The following is a 17895-nucleotide window of genomic DNA, read 5'->3' on the forward strand; positions in this document are numbered from 1 at the left end:
TGTTTATTCTTTCATTTCTACTCGGACTAGCATATGGCACTGGTAGCAATCCTGAGATTACTACTACAGAGGTCCTACTTTTTAACTTGTTTTCTAACTCCCTAAATTCTGTTAGTAGTACCTCATTCCATCTTTTTACCTATATAATTGGTGCCTATATGCACCACGATAACTGACTGTTCATACATGGCGCAAGAGGGGCATAACACGGGTCTGAGATCTCCTGCCATTTTTAATCTCAAGCTTAATTTAGATAAATGAAAAAGGAAAGAAAAAGTTTTTACTAATCACACAATAATATAAAAAAAAAGAAAAACCTTACTTTATCAATTCACCAGAGTCCTTTTTCTATTAGAGGAGGAAGGCGGGTGGGAGACACTACAGTGTCTTGGGTTCAGCCACTGCACAAATATATCAGTTCACTCATCTTCCTAGAATGCAGTTTGACTGCTTCCACAAAGCTCCTTGCTCTCCCCGCTCCCGCTCAGCTCAGCTCTTCCTGGTCCAGCTCAGCTCAGCTCAGCTCCTTACTCTCCCTGGTCTAGCTTGGCTCCTCGCTCTCACTGCTCCCACTGCTGCTGCAAAAGGAGGCCTGTCTCTCAAGGTAAGCACCTTTCAAGTGGGAAATTTACTTTCCTGGCAGCCCCTGGTCCTCTATCTCTCTCTCTCACGCCCCACACCCCTGGCTGCTCCCGAAAAATGGAGGCCTGTTGCCCTACTCCCCTTCTTGAACAAGGGGACATTTGTTTCCGCCAATCTTCTGGGGTGACATGCTGGCACTCCCGCCTCAGGCAAATGTCTGTGTGGAGTTTGCACATTCTCCCCGTGTCTGCGTGCGTTTCCTCCGGCTGCTCCGGTTTCCTCCCACAGTCCAAAAATGTGCAGGTTAGGTGAATTGGCCATGCTAAATTGCCCGTAGTGTTAGGTGAAGGGGTAAGTGTAGGGGAATGGGTCTGGGTGGGTTACTCTTTGGAGTGTTGGTGTGGACTTGTTGGGCCGAAAGGGCCTGTTTCCACACTGTAAGTAATCTAATCTATCTACCTGACACAGTGAGTATTTATTGCCCATCACTAATGGCCCTCTAAATTGGTGAGAATTCACCGTTTTGAACTACTGGAGGCTGTGTGTTGCTTAGACTTCTAACATTTTATTTGGTGTATCTCTGGAAGTAGCTGCCACTGATATTGATCTTGGATTTATTACAAACATTTTGTTATTGCAGAAGTACATGTTGCAACAGGTGACCCCACTGTACAAGTACTTTGAAAATCTCACCAAGAACTGGACACATCCAAATAGTCTCATGGATCAGTGAGTATCCATTTTCAATCCAAATGCTCTTGACCTGTAGGCTCAGGGTTAATTCATCTTTGTGTACACAGCCATTCCAAATGGCCACACTCTTAGTGCAGAGATGCATTTGTAATAGTATAGGAGGATTGGTGATATGGCCAGTGCATATTGACTGCATCTCTGAAATCTTCATTATAATATCTCTAAAATTCAAGTATCCTGCTTGTGCAGAGACCTTTTACTCCTTCACTTAGCAGCTAAAGTCTTTAGAATTTTCCAGCCTGTCAAATATTTGTGATGTCGATAGTTGCCCGGATTGTCTGACCTTCCTCATTCCAGACTGCATGTCCCTCTCATTCCATTCAGTATGGCCCTCATCACTTCGGCCTGTCTGACTCTCCTCGTTCCAGACTTTCGATCTGACTTTCATGACTTGTCTTGCCTTTACCCAGTTGAGCATCACTCACATTGGCCACTGCTTACAGATCAGGTGCTCCTTCAGGTCACCATTTCCTTCTCAGTGTGTCTTGGGTTAGCATCAGGCTCAGATCTGTTCTTCCACCTTTGACATTACAGACTGAAAGGTTTGATAAAACTCCAAGAGTATCAGAGGTATTTTCACCATCTCCATGTAGTTTGGGAAGGATCAGAGTTTTAGTCTTGTGGCTCTCGGGTCCTGATCCATTAAATTTTCTCACCACTCTCCTTGTACATCCTGTGCAAGGAAACTCCAGAGAAACTGCCAACACTTCAATGTAATTATTGGGAGAAATTCGACCCTACGGATGTCATCTATAAGCACCTTAAATTTAGACTGTACAGATGAACTTAATTACCTCAGTAAAATAAAGGGATCAGCTTAGATCAGCTGAATTTCAACCTGTCAAGACTATAATTGTGCACATTTTACATGAGTTTTTGTGTAATTTAACCCCTATTCAAATAAAGATATTGAAACCTGTTGTTTTGTAGATATAATCAGATTAATGCAGTGCGCGTTGCTTGTGGATATGGTCTCCAGGACTGTGAAACTATGGCAAAAACATTTTATTCGCAATGGATGGCAAACCCCAATGATAATCCGTAAGTGTTTTGCACAAATGGGAATATCAAAGCAGAGTTTGATAAAATGTAATAATAATAATTTACATAACAGGTCCAACTTTCTGATCATTGGCGATGTGATGTAAATTGGGGGCGCCCATTAGATCCCTATAGAGGCCTTTATGCTTGCATAATAGCTGAAATTGCCCAGCAGAGTCAGAGACCTGTGCTAGTGAGTTACCCACAAATATCAGCTGGAAGTTACAACTAAGACATGTAGTACTTCCCAATTTTTTTCTATTTTAATGCCTCAAACTTGGTATGACCCAGGATGAAGGTGCAGGTTGTTGTGCAGGGAGGGGTGACTTCAGTAGTAACGATGAGCTAGAAGGAGTTGAGTTTGACCCCTATCTCCCCTTCCTTCAGTCCCTTCCCTTCCCCTATCTCCCATGGGTGGGAATTGATGAAGAATGAACACTAATCCTTTTTTACAGCAGGAATCACTCCTTACTGACCAGAGACTTAGGCTATGCTCTCCATTGGAAAGCAATACGAGTGCTGTAAAGGGTCATGCAGCTGTCAGGATCAGTCCAAACAAACAAACAAACCTATACATGCACGCCTGTGTGCGCGTGGACACACACACTGACACATACATACAGCACAGCCCTGCTCCAGGCAGCATTGATACTAACTGGAAGATCTGGGCCATTGTATTCTAGAAATCAAATATTGACGATATCTGATTTTTCACGTAAATATTCATTATTTCATTTTCTTTGCTAATACTATAACATTGTTTCTGATAAATAGAATTCCTGTGAATCTGAAGACATCAATTTATTGCAGTGCAATTGCTTCAGGGAATGAGGCAGAGTGGAACTTTGCATGGAAAATGTTCCAAAATGCTAAAATAGCCACAGAGGCAGACAAACTGCGATCAGCCATGGCTTGTACTAAACATACTTGGCTTCTCAATCGGTAAGAATTGTGGTCATTAATCAGATTCTGTGAATGCTGAAAACCTATTGTTACCTTTGTCAGGAATATTGACCCAGATTGAAACCATTTCCTTCCAGGAAGTCTAAGTTAAATTAATAGCGTGCCATTCAAAGACAAAAGACAAATTGTAAAGTTCCTAAATACATAGCTTTACACTATATGTGGAAATTTACATTAAGAAAAGAAATCAGGAAGTAATATTAAAAAAGGAGTGATTAAAGTCTGTAGATCTCTAGTGGATGAGGTACCTCAGGGAGGGCACGTGGGTATAGGAAAGAATAGCTCATGTACGGAAGGCAGATCCTTGCTCCATTGTTTGCTCAATGTTTCTCTCGTGTTACAGAATGAATTTTGTATTTGTCCTTATACCCTTAAGTTCCATAACACTCACCCCCTTCATCCTTGACCTCTGGAAAAGGCACTGGTAATGTCACTGAACTCACAATCCAGAACTCTAGGCTAATATTCTTAGGACACAGGGTCGAATATAGCTACGGCAGCTGGAGAAATTTGAATTTGATAGAAGTCAGAAATACGAAGCTAGCTTAATGCTAATTGTTCACTGATTCTTTTATTGAGGAATGAAATCTGCTGGTCTGACCAACAGGTGTCTCCAAATCCAGAGCAATATAGAATCATAGAGTCATATAGATGTACAGCATGGAAACAGACCCTTCGGTCCAACGCGTCCATGCCGATCAGATATCCCAACCCAATCTAGAGCCACCTGCCAGTAACCGGCCCATATCCCTCCAAACCCTTCCTATTCATATACCCATCCAGATGCCTCTTAAATGTTGCAATTGTACCAGCCTTCACCACATCCTCTGGCAGCTCATTCCATACACATACCACCCTCTGCGTGAAAAAGTTGTCCCTTAGGTCTCTCTTATATATTTCCCCTCTCACCCTAAAGCTATGCGCCCTCTAATTCTGGATTCCCCGGCCCCAAGGAAAAGATTGTGCCTATTTATCCTATCCATGCCCCTCATAATTTTGTAAACCTCTATAAGGTGGCCCCTCAGCCTCCGACACTCCAGGGAAAACAGCCCCAGCATGTTCAGCCTCTCCCTGTAGCTCAGATCCTCCAACCCTGGCAACATCTTTTCTGAACCCTTTCAAGTTTCACAACATCTTTCCGATAGGAAGGAGACCAGAATTGCATGCAATATTCCAACAGTGGCCTAACCAATGTCCTGTACAGCCGCAACATGACCTCCCAACTCCTGTACTCAATACTCTGACCAATAAAGGAAAGTATACCAAACGCCTTCTTCACTATCCTATCTACCTGCGACTCCACTTTCAAGGAGCTATGAACCTGCACTCCAAGGTCTCTTTGTTCAGCAGCACTCCCTAGGACCTTACCATTAAGTGTATAAGTCCTGCTAAGATTTGCTTTCCCAAAATGCAGCACCTCACATTTATCTGAATTAAACTCCATCTGCCACTTCTCAGCCCATTGGCCCATCTGGTCAAGATCCTGTTGTAATCTGAGGTAACCCTCTTCGTTGTCCACTACACCTCCAATTTTGGTGTCATCTGCAAACTTACTAACTGTACCTCTTATACATAAATGATTTGGATGCGAGCATATGACAAAAAGTAGAGGGCCCAGCACCGATCCTTGTGGCACTCCACTGGTCACAGGCCTCCAGTCTGAAAAACAACCCTCCACCACCACCCTCTGTCTTCTACCTTTGAGCCAGTTCTGTATCCAAATGGCTAGTTCTCCCTGTATTCCATGAGATCTAACCTTGCTAATCAGTCTCCCATGGGGAACCTTGTCGAACGCCTTACTGAAGTCCATATAGATCACATCTACTGCTCTGCCCTCATCAATCCTCTTTGTTACTTCATCAAAAAACTCAATCAAGATTGTGAGACATGATTTCTCACACACAAAGTCATGTTGACTATCCCGAATCAGTCCTTGCCTTTCCAAATACATGTACATCCTGTGCCTCAGGATTCAACAACTTGCCCACCACCGAGGTCAGGCTCACTGGTCTATAGTTCCCTGGCTTGTCCTTACCACCCTTCTTAAACAGTGGCACCACGTTTGCCAGCCTCCAGTCTTCCGGCACCTCACCTGTGACTATCAATGATACAAATATCTCAGCAAGAGGCCCAGCAATCACTTCTCTAGCTTCCCACAGAGTTCTCGGGTACACCTGATCAGGTCCTGGGGATTTATCCATCTTTAACTGTTTTAAGAAATCCAGCACTTCCTTCTCTGTAATCTGGACATTTTGCAAGATGTCACCATCTATTTCCCAACAGTCTATATCTTCCATATCCTTTTCCACAGTAAATACTGATGCAAAAATATTCATTTAGTATCTCCCCCATTTTCTGTGGTTCCACACAAAGGCCGCCTTGCTGATCTTTGAGGGGCCCTATTCTCTCCCTAGCTACCCTTTTGTCCTTAATATATTTGTAAAACCCCTTTGGATTATTTAACTCTTAATTGCCTGTTGGTCAAGTGAGGATCACCAATAAATGTTGACATAACCAGTGATATCTACATTGCACAAAATACATTATAATTTAAAAACCTGCCTCAGCTAAACTCGTTTACCTGCCTCCACTCCTGTTTTCCACTGTATCTCCTCTGGGTGATAGGTGAGTGAGTCATTAATTGATGCCCACAGCATTGCAACGGGCACAGGGGGATCACTTACACTCTTAGAGCAATGAAGAGGTCACTTGGTTCAAGATGAAGGAGCTCCAAATAGCCCCACTCCTCACGCTGCAAACACTTCCTCTTCAATAATTTTTCCACTTCCAAGACTGTAATAAATAACAATTAGCATGTTTAGATACTGTTACCGTGGTAACACAACCATGGAGTGGCTAGGTCAGAAGTGACCCAAGTAGATTTAAACCATTTGCATTTCTTAGAACTTCTTGCATCCACACTCCCTCAAAACACTATCCCAGGAAGAGCCCACCAAACCCCAGCATGTTGAGATTCCAGGTTGAGAAATGAGTATTTGGATGGAGTTTCACAGTGAGTGCAATTAAACAATATTATAATAAATGAAATGCAATGTATCAGGAGCTGGTCATTTATGCAAGAATTCTTATTATTTTATGTTTTCTTTAACATGTTGTAGATATCTTCATTATACTTTGGATTCAACCAAGATTAGAAAGCAAGATGCTACATCGACCATTACTTCCATTGCCAGTAACGTGATTGGTCAGTCTCTGGCCTGGGACTTTGTCAGAGCAAACTGGAGATTTATCTTTGAGCAGTGAGTCACTGAAACATCTGAATGATCACTGTGTTTATTCACATTCTGCAACTTGTGCAGGGAATACCACTCATATGACATGGCAATTACCAATGTCCATGGTTTGTTTTGATTTTTGTTATTCATTCATAGGATGTGTGCATTGCTGTCTGGGGTAGCATTGATTGTCCATTTCTAATTGCCTCAGGAAAAAGTGGTTGTAAGCTGCAGACCTTGATACATAGCTACACCTACAATGCTGTTAGGGAGGGACTTTCAGGATTTGGACCCAGTGACACTAAGTATGGTGATGTACTTCCAAGCCAGATGGTGAGTGGCTTGAAGGGTAACTTGAAGGTGGTGGTGTTCCCATGTATCTGTTGCCTTTGACCTTTTAGATAGAAATGGTTGTGGGTATGGAAGGTGCTACCTAAGGAAACTTTGTGAATTACTGCAGCGCATCTAAAGAGTTTAGAATGGGACAACTGATAGATAATAAAGAAATGACAATTAAAAGACCAAACATTCACTACAAAAAAAGCAAAAGAAAAAGAGCAATAGCTGTCAATCAGGAGGTGTGAGGAAGAAAATAATTTGATGAAATTACAATCACAAGGGAACAATCATAAGCAAGCTGCTGGGGTGGTCCAGATGTTCTTCATGTCTACATTGGTGGCTAATGAAGCAGTAGATGCATTGATGTTAATTTTCCAAATTGAGTAATTATGTATAATGCCAAATTGCACACATGTGCCAGTTTCAATACCACACGGGTTGAGGCGAGGACAGGGGATGAGGGGGAAGTAGAGGTGGAAGCAGGGGCTGATAAGGTGGAGGTCTCTCTCCCTGCTGGTGTCTGGTAGGGTAGGGCACCTCAAGCACAATGCTGCCATGGAAGAGCTGTTTCCAGAGCTTGCAACTGAGCCCAAAACCAGCAGCCAGGGCTGCTTTCCTGTCTGCTATCCCACCCCTGCTCTCCCTTGCCTGGATCTATTTGCTCATACAAAAGTGCTTGTGAAGCAATGCTCCTATGTGTGTGAGCTCTCATTTTTCAACATGATGGTGACATTCACAATAAACATGGCCTTTTGCTAGTTCCTAGAAAGGTTCATCAAAGTGGAAACTAGCAAATATAATTCTGCTATTCACAGATGGAGGCAGGGATCAGGAAACTACAGGCCAGTTTGCTTGATAATATTGTGGGAATGTGTTAAAACTGAACATTAAAGGGATTATAGTAAACACTTAGAAAAATGCAAGGTGATCAGGAGGATTCACATGGTTTTGAGAAGAAGAAATCAAAATGAACCAACTTATTAGAGAAGTAACACAGAACTATACAATATAAGGGAAGAATATTCAGCTCAATCTGCAGGCATTAGCTCCCCGAGTATCTTTAAAGCACCAAATTCCTGCTTCTTTCTTGTATCCTGCACATTGTTTCGATTGAAATAATCAGCCAGTGTCCTCTTGAATGCCTCAAATGAACCAGCCTCCATCTTGTTTCCAGACAGTAAATGCCAGAGCTGGACTATTTGTCTAAAAACAATTTTTTCCCCACCTTGCACTTCCTTTTTTTGCAAAATCTTTTATATCTTTGATATTTGTTCTTGTAACAGCTCCGACACTTCCACACCTCCTACCCATCTACCTAGTTTCTTTTATAAGCATGATCAGTTTCTCCTTACCTATTCTATGCAGACCCCTCAGTTTTGAAATGTTCTGTCAGATCTCCTCTTATCCTTCTTTTCTCCAACCTATCATCAGAACTGAAGTTTCTCATCAGTGGAACTACTCTCATAAACTTGCTCTGCACTCTGATGTGTTCACCTTCTTTCCAAGCGTGATACTTAGAACCACACACAAGACTCCAGCTGTGGTCTAACCAGTATTCCTACCTAGGATCAATATTACTCCCACTTGCCAAGGGGGTGTAGAGTTCAAGAGTAGCGAGATAGTTTAGCTTGGGAAACTTAGTCGGCACAGACGAGTTGGACCAAAAGGTCTGTTTCTGTGCCGTATAATTATATTAATGAAACCAAGAAAAACGTGTGCCTTATTAACTGCTTTCTCGATCTGTCCCGCCACTTTAAATTACTAATGTACATCTGCACCCAGATCCCTCTGCTCCTCCATACCCTTCAGAATAGTATCCCTTATTTGATACTGTCATAGAGTCATAGAGCTGAACAGCATGGAAATAGACCCTTCGGTCCAACTCATCCATGCCAACCAGATATCCTAAATTAATCTAATCCCATTTGCGAGCATTTAACCCATATCCCTCTCGACCCTTCCTATTCAGATACCTATCCAGAAACCTTTTAAATATTGTAATTGTACTAGCCTACACTATTTCCTGAAGAAGGGTTATACTTGAAACGTTGACTTTTCCACCTCCTGACTCGCTTGCTGTCTTCTTCCAGCCTCCTGCTTATCTACCTTGGATTCCAGCATCTGCAGAATATTTTGTCTCCACCATTTCCATGGCAGCTCATTCCATATACATACACCACCACCTGTGTGCCCCTGAAGTTCCTTTTAGATCTTTCCTGTATTACCATAAACCTCTGCCCTCTGGCTTTGGACTACCCTGCCATGGGGATAAGACCTTGGCTATTCACCCCATCCATGCCCCTCATGATTTTATAAATCTCCATAATCTCACTCCTCAGCCTCTGATGCTCCAGGGAAACAGCCCCAGCCTATTCAGCCTCTCAGTATAGCTTAAACCCTCCAAACCTGGCAGCATCCTTGTAAATCTTTCCAGAACCTTTCAAGTTTCACAACATCCTTCCTATAGCAGGGAGACCAGAACTGAACGTAGTATTCCAAAAGTGGCCTAACCAATGTCCAGTACAGCTGCAACATGACCTCCCAATTCTTATACCAAATTCATTGACCAATAAAGCCAAGTCTTTTGAACATTCTTCCTACCAAAATGTATCACCCTAAATTTCTTTGCATGGAACTTCATCTGCAACATATCTGCTCAATTCACCAACCTGTCAATGTCCTTTTGACATTGTTCTACATTGTTCTCCTCAGTTTACATTTTTAAGTTTTCTATTATTTGTAAACTTTGAAATTGTCCCCTGTAAACAAATATCCAATTCATTTACAGATATCAGAAAAAAGCAAGAGTTCCAATACAACTCCACTACAAATTTACTTCCAGCTCTCTCAAAATATTCCATCAGCCATTACTCTATCTTGTCCCTAAGTGCGTTGTTATTGGTATTTTTACTGCCTGAATTATAACTTCTCTCAGAAGATAACTTCTCTCATGTGGCATTGTATCAAATGCCTTTTGAATTTCAGTGTTCACCACATCAAAAGCATTGCTGTCAGCACCACCGCTGTAGGTCTTCAAAAAAAAAATCTGCAAGTTAGTTAGACACAATTTTCCTTACCAACTCCCCAACAGCACAAGGAACTCAATCCCAGTTCTGTTCAGATGCAGCCCATCGAGCTTGTCCAGGGTCCATCTTCCCCACAACTCGTGTCCTAACAAAAAGCCCTTCCTCCTGCACTATCTTTCTAGTATTTATTTGTCTACCTTATCCTAATACTTCTGTAGATACTTACCTGTAGTACTGGGATTACTGCATTTAGAGGCTCTACTTGTTAGTTTTCTACCAAAAGCCTTTGAAGCCGAAATAGGCCTTTCAGCCCATGGTGTCTGTTCCACCATTTAGAGAGATTATGGCCGATCTGATTATCTTCAACTCAACTTTCCTGCCTTTCCCCCATAATTCTTGACACTTTTACTGATTAAAACTTTATCTCAGCCTTGAATATACTTAATAACCTAGCCTCAACAGCCCTCTGTAGTAAAAGATTCCGTAGATTCACAACTCTGAGGAATAAATTCCTTCCCTTAACTGTCTTAAATGTGCAACTGCTTTGGCTGAGATTATGCCCTCTGGTCCTAACTCTCCCACAAGAGGAAATGACCTCTCTGCACCTACCTTGTCAAGTTCTTCAAGAATACTGTTTCACCAAGGTTACCTCTCATTCTTCTATGTTCCAACAAGTACAGGCCCAATCTATTCAACCTCTCCTCATAAGGCAGTTCCGTTCCTACCTACTATCTGCTCAGTTAATGTTCTCTGGACTGCCTCCAATGCTAGCATATCTTTCTTCAGATAAAAGGGGTCCAAAACTGTTCAATATCCCAGCTGTGGCCTGACTAATGCCTTGTATAGTTTTAGCAAACCTATCTTTATACTCTGGTCTCTTTGAAATAAAGACCAACATTCCATTTGCCCTCCATTTCACCAACTGAACTTGGATAGTAGCTTTTTGTGGTTCATGAATAAGGACTCCAAACTCCTTCCATTCTATTGCGTTCTACTCCACAGTCTTTCTCTATTTAAATGATATTCAGTCCCAGCTCCCTAAATTCCCATTGCAGGACCACATCCCCTTTCACAGCTATGTGTTGGTTCCAATGTGGACCATGGCCTCTGGCTGTTCACCCGCTCTCCACAAGAATCTCTTGCAGCCACTCTGTGACATCCATGACTCTAACACCAGAAAAGCAAGATACTATCCTGGAGTCATGGTAATGGCCACAGAAATACCTGACTGCTCCTCGACCTAAAAGAACCCCTCATCACTATGGCTGTCCATCTCTTTTTGTTCCCTAAGGGATCGGTATTGCTATGTGCTTGGCTTTTGAGTAATCCTTCAAAGAACCATCTCCTTCATCAATGGCCAGAACTGAAAAACCTTTAGCCACAAAACGACATGACCCTCTGTCACTAGTATCCTTACATACAGAAGAGAAAGGACACCATTTTGACTGGGACAACACAAACAGAGACTTGCACGAGAATTCCTAGAAGTATGGCATTCCAACTGGAACTCTATCAACAAACACATTGACTTGGACCCCATTTACCACCCTTTGAAAAACAAGTAAATGACATCACCAATCCAAGTAAACCCAAACATATAAATAGAAAGCAGGAAACACCAGCAGTGCTTTGTCTGGAGGCCCACTGAAGACGTTAAGTAGTAGAGTGATGAAACATCTGAAAATGAACCTTCCAACTCAGTGAGCAAACCTACATCCAGACCCTTAGACTGTCTGGGGAAATCATCCATTCCTTCTCAGCCTGCATGCCACTACCGTGTGGTCAGACCACCTCTGAAAACATGTAGATTTCTGCTTCTCAGATGCACCTCAGTGATTTCGTTTACCACTTGAGTTCTGAAATTCATAGCTCAAGCTTGTGCAACATGTAACACTTCCTGCACAAGGGTCCATCTAGGTCACGTTAAGTGTCCATGACACACTACATGCTACAAGATAGGAAATTTTGCTTGGCTGAATTGCTCTGCCATACCTTAAGCTTACTTTATAGTAAAATTACAAAAGTTAAAGTAAGACTAAGCTGGTGACTAGCATAAATCCTTCACTCTTTCACAAGTTAGGTGCTTCTCCTGTGCCTATTAATCCTTGCACATTAAGGGAGCGCTGGTTGACAGATTGCACTTGGATTTTCAAAAGTCATTTGATAGGGTGTATAGCAAAGGTTTCTGTGGAAAGTAACAGCTCTTGGTATAAGAGGTAACACATTATTATAGACAGAGGACTAGTTGGCTGGCAGAAAACAGAATATGGGCAATAAGTATTTTTATTATTGGCAAGATGTGATAAGTGGAGCACAACAAAAGATATGTGGTCTCAACTTTTTACATTTAACATTAACGATTTAGGTAGGAGTAGCAAAACTCATATTTTTGCAGACAATATTAACATAGGTAGGAAAGTATATTGTGAAGACAATCGGAGCTTGCAGGATTAAGATGGATTGAGTGGACAAAAATCTGGAGATAAGGAGAATGGTGAGAAGATTAGCAAGAAGAATGAAAAACAGGGGAAATTGATAGTTTAATGCTTTTAAGTCAAAAGGTAGATAGATTCTTGTTAGTCAAGGGAATTGAGGATTATTGTGTGTAGATGGGAAATTGGAATTCTAAAATACAGAGCAGCCAAACTCATATTGAATGGTAAGAGCAGGCTTACTTCTGCTCTTATCACTTATATTTGTGTGTGCACATGTACACAGTGCTGCCAACGTGCATGAGTGATGGAGTGAGTCAATGTTTAAAGCGGTTAGGACACCAAGCAAGTGGGCTGCTTGACCTGGATGATGTTGAACTTCTTCAGTGTTGTTGGAATTTTCCTCATTCACAGTACAATTATAATTTCTCTGTTATGACAGGATTAATACTTGACTTATTTCACTGTTTAGATATGGTGGTGGATCATTTTCATTCTCATCATTGATCAAGGGAGTGACACAACGATTTTCCACAGAATTTGAACTAAGCCAGGTTGGTGTTAACTTTGTTGGTTCCTTGGTTACAATTTAATTGCTCTCAATTCATGGGTAAAACTCACTTCGACACCACAGATAAACTAGGTTAATCATTCAGTTTAAATCAGTTGCTATGCTAAACAAGCTGCTGATCAGACAATTTGATGTTCAGGCATTCTCTGGCACTATGAAAAACAAGCTTATCCCCAGTATCTCAGGAACTTATTTATCTCACAATCATCATTATTAGAATAGACAGTTTACTTATTATAACATTGCTGCTTGTGGGAGCTTGCTGTATTCGGATTGTATGAAATAGTTCCTGCATTGCAAAAGTGATATTTCAAAAGTATTTGATTTGTTTTGAAGCATTTTGGGATTTTGTGGGATTGTAAAGGACATTTGAAATTAAAAAGTCATTTTGCTTAGAATATGGCTTCACATTTTTAAGAAGTCCAGGAATTATAAAATACTTCCTGAAATTTCCATCAAGAAATCAGCAATTTAGCAGAACACACTAGACAATAACTTAGAATAAGAAACTCAGTAGAGAAAGGAAAATAAGTTAACTGCACTTTTATGTAGGACTCAGAACATTTGATTGACTGGAAATATTTTTGTAAACCATAGTTGAAACGTCTGAAGGAAATTTCCCCAATTTTCACCATTTACACAAATTAAACAGGAGGAGGTCACTTAGCCTCCTTCATCATTCAATGAAAGTCAGTTTTGGTTTATCTGAATCTCAATGCCATAGTTCTACGTTTACGCGGAATCCAATATAAAATCGATGCCTCTGCCTTAAAATATTCAATTGACCCAGTTTCCACAGCCCGTTAAGAGATGAATTCCAGGTTTTTACTAACCTTTTTGAAAATAAATGCTTTCTGATTTCATTACTGCACGGCCTGCCTGTAGTGTTGAGATTGTATGACCTTGTTTTTTACATTCACAGCAAAGGAAATAGTTTCCCTTAATCTAATATTATTGAGTACATTAGTGTAGAGATCATATTATCATACCAGCAAACCATTACCTAAATCACTGCATTGGCACCACTGTATCTCTGCTTTTCTTTCCATATCCCCTTAGATCTGAAGTGCTATATTATATTAAAAATGTCATTATCATGATTAGGAAAAGGATTGTCTGTATTTTAAAAGTTTTAAATCTGTGAAAACAAAATGTGAACAATTTAATGAATTTCTCATTCCTTAGCATTTTCCAAAGTTCTTAACAATGTTAAATATTAAGGATTACACTTTCTGGAAGGACATCAGACTGCTGTAATGAGAAATAATGTCCATGCTTGGTTTAAATCAACATATGTTAATTCATTTGCTTTATTATTTTCATTCTTTACAGCTTGAGCAGTTTAAGACAGAAAACGAGGATGTTGGATTTGGTTCTGGGACTCGGGCACTAGAACAAGCTTTGGAGAGTACCAAGGCTAATATCAGATGGGTTAATGAAAACAAGGAAGCTGTTCACGACTGGTTTCTTAATGCTGTCAATTCCACAAATCCTGCATTGAACAGCCTCTGGTAACAGAAAATAACATTGAAATAAATAAATCTGAATGCAACTGAGGCCAAATATTTTCCATTCAGAAACATCAACAGATAGCTGTTTCATTGAGAAGAATGATTTATTATTTACATCAAAAACAGAGGAAATTTTATAGCCAAATAATTTCATGTCATATTTAAGTTCTGAGACATAAATATTATACAAAGTGATTCATTTCAAGGCAGTGATGTTAGTCCAAATTGTACAGTGACAGAATTCTAAAGTACTATGACCATATCACAGCTGTTTTAACTGAAAGGTGCAGTGTAATATTTTGTTCCAAGTTCTTACACATATTATACAAATTACGTCTGAAAAATATCAAAACTCTTCTTGACCTGAGGAAGTGGAAATGGAAATAAGCAAATTCGATAATATCATATCATTTGTCCAACTATTGGTACCAGTCATTGAAACACTTGTCTTTGTTATAAGCCTACAATGGACCCTTTGTCCACCTCCTGTCATAATTATCTCCCTGCCAATGATAGGATGCTCTCCATGCAATTATTGTGACACTTTCAATGTTACATTATTTGGATGGCCACGCCTAACACCATACCCACAGACACTATATATATTTACTGGAGGCAACCTCCCTTGTCTTCAGTCCTCACCCCCTGCCCTAACCCCTTACCACCTTCAACACCCAGTCATCACTCCTCACCCCCACATCCCTGTCTCACTCCTCACCATTTCCATCCATCCACCATCCCCTCCTATTTTGTAGGACGTTTATAGCATGGAAACAGGCCTTTAGACTCAACTTGTCCATCCACCTAGTTTTCACAATTAATCCAGTTCCATTTGCTGCATCGGTAGATATCCCTCCATACCATTTTCATCCATGCACCTGTTCAAATATTTCTTAAATAGACACTCACTACACTGTGTGAAAAAAAAAATGGTCTCTCAGGACCCTTTTATATCTCTTCCCACTCACCTTAAACCTAGTTTGTAGTTTTAGATTCTGCTACCATGTGTTGGCTATCTATCTTATCTATGCCTCTCATAATCTTATACAGCTTTATAAAGTCACCCCTTAGTCTCCTATGCTGCAGGGAATAAAGTCCCAGCCTATCCAACCTTTCCCAATAAATCAAATCTTCCAGTCCAAGTTGCATCCCGATAAATAGTTTCTGGGCTCTTTCTAGTTTAATAATATCCTTTCTGTGGTGGGGCAACCAGAACTGCATGCAATACTCCAAACATAGCTTACTGACATCTTGTACTAGACATTCCAAATCCTACACTCAGTGCTCTGACTGATGAAAGTAAGTGTGCCAAAAGCATTTTCACCGCCCTATCCACCTGTGAGTCCACTTTCAAGGAGACGTAGAACAAAAAAAGAGATCAAGGGATATGGGTTCATAACAATCCCCAGGGCCCCACTATTGACTAAGTTTTGCCCTGGTTTGCCTTACCAAAATGCTATACCTTGCATTTGTCTAAATTAAATTCCATCTGCCATTCCTCAGTCCATTGGTTGAGTTGATCAAGATCTCATTGGTATTCTAAGATAACCTTCTTCACTGTCCCTTACCCCATTAATCTTGGTGTCATCCACAAAATTACTAACCATACCTCCTAAATTCTCATCCAAATCATTTATATAAATGACGAATAACTGTAGATCCAACACCAATCTCTGTGGCTGGTCACAAGCCTCCAGTTTGAAAAACTACCATCATTCTGTCTTCTACCTTCAAGCCAATTTTGCATCAAAATTGGCCACCTCTTCCTGGATCCCATAAGATTTAACCTTACTTCAACAGCTCACCATGCGGTACCTTGTAAAAGGCATTGCTAAAGTCCACATAGACACCTTCTACTGCACTGCCCTGATCTACCTTCTTGTTCACCCCTTCAAAAAAATTCATGAAACACAATTTCCCACACACAAAGCCATGCTGACTATTCCAAATGAGTCCTTGTCTCTCCAAATGTCTGTAGATCCTGCCTCTCAGAATCCCTCTAACATCCTATCCACCACAGACATTAGGCTCACCAGTCTGTACTACCCAAGCATTTCCTTCAAGCCTTTAATAAATAATGGCACAACATTAGCCACCCTCCAATCCTGGGCAATTCACCCGAAGCGGTCAATAATATAAATATCTCCACTAGGGGCCCTGCAATTTCCTCCCCAGCCTCCCACAAAATCTGGAGATACACTTCTTCAGATCCTGGGGATTTCTCTCTTTTCTCCCGGTTTTCTCTCTCTCCTCCGAAGGGGTGGAGTTTATGGTGGTGGAGAGGTGCCTCATTCTTCACAAACTCCATTTCAATCACATATTATTTTGGTTCTTCGCACGTGCAGTTCATCTACGTATGACTCCACCAGACTGCTCCATGACATAGTTGCTTATAACTGTGCCATAGCAGAAACTTCTGGTGTCAGCAGAGCACTAACTACATCCAGCACAATTGACACTAAGCCATCAGTGAATTATTCCAAAAAAAATCAGATAATTAATTGCTGAGGTCTGCACCTTCAGGTGCATTGTTAAGGTGTCCAAGCACTGTTCCATCAGTCTTGATGCTATCTTGGCTCTGGTCTGTCATGGAAAATTAAACTATGACCATACAGTCAGCTTTGTTTGAAAATTGAGGAAGCTGTACAAAACACATTGTGCATTTATAGCACAAACTGAAATGTTTATTGTATGTTTCCTAAATAAAAGGTGACATTGAAAATCATTCATAAATATTGTTTGTTTATTTAAATAAGTTCCTGTTGGCATTTGGCAGGAAAGCTAAGGATCTTTAATCCTCCCCGACCCTTTATCCATGTAGCTCCCCGTTGTTAAACCAACATCTTCATCACATCATGCTTGCTCTCCTACCAACTCAGACACCACTTCAGGCCTTTAACACTATTTCAGAGATGACAGACACCAGGAACGTGCATGCTTTTACTAAATCACATTGTACATAGGGGGACACAAACATCTCATGCATCCTCATTAGGACTTTTTTTATGCTGACACTGACATACATCCCTTCTTGGCACTCACTGAATTTAGCAATACTTGGAGGCTGCCAGCCTCTGTCTGGTTCAGCCTTCTGCTCACATCAAAATGAAAGTCAGCGTTCTTGTTCTGAAACTGCTGAACTCAAGTGTTGAGTCCTGAAGGCTGTGAAGTACCAAGGGGAAATTGAGGTGATGTTTCTCCAGGAGGTGTTGAATTTCACTGTTATCCCTCACTGGAGTTGCAAGCTGGAAATCAAGCTCCTATTCCCAAAGTCATCACAAAAGTTAAAGATTTTAAGGAAGTATATAATTCCCTCATCTGCTTGGTGATTTAGACCCAGGTTGTCAGAAAGAATAGACCAGGTTTCTGTCCTTAACAATAGTGCCTATTTATTACAAATAAACAGATTCTAACTACAGATAAACAGCTGTGAGCTATAGA

The 17895-nt window shown here is 40.9% G+C and overlaps 1 protein-coding gene across 1 annotated transcript in view; it reads left to right on the top strand.

The window, feature by feature from the left end:
• The window catches only part of anpepb.1 (alanyl (membrane) aminopeptidase b, tandem duplicate 1), a 94855-nt gene extending 77676 nt beyond the window's left edge, over positions 1 to 17179 (top strand). The window contains exons 15-20 of the mRNA XM_072565462.1: positions 1223 to 1311; positions 2266 to 2376; positions 3151 to 3318; positions 6459 to 6599; positions 12845 to 12926; positions 14276 to 17179. Coding sequence (XP_072421563.1) covers positions 1223 to 1311; positions 2266 to 2376; positions 3151 to 3318; positions 6459 to 6599; positions 12845 to 12926; positions 14276 to 14458 — 774 coding nt within the window. The 3' untranslated portion in view covers positions 14459 to 17179. The remainder of the gene's footprint in view (positions 1 to 1222; positions 1312 to 2265; positions 2377 to 3150; positions 3319 to 6458; positions 6600 to 12844; positions 12927 to 14275) is intronic.
• The last annotated feature ends 716 nt before the right edge of the window (positions 17180 to 17895 follow it).

The sequence above is a fragment of the Chiloscyllium punctatum genome, chromosome 48 (assembly GCF_047496795.1).
Source record: "Chiloscyllium punctatum isolate Juve2018m chromosome 48, sChiPun1.3, whole genome shotgun sequence".
Lineage (NCBI taxonomy): Eukaryota > Metazoa > Chordata > Chondrichthyes > Orectolobiformes > Hemiscylliidae > Chiloscyllium > Chiloscyllium punctatum.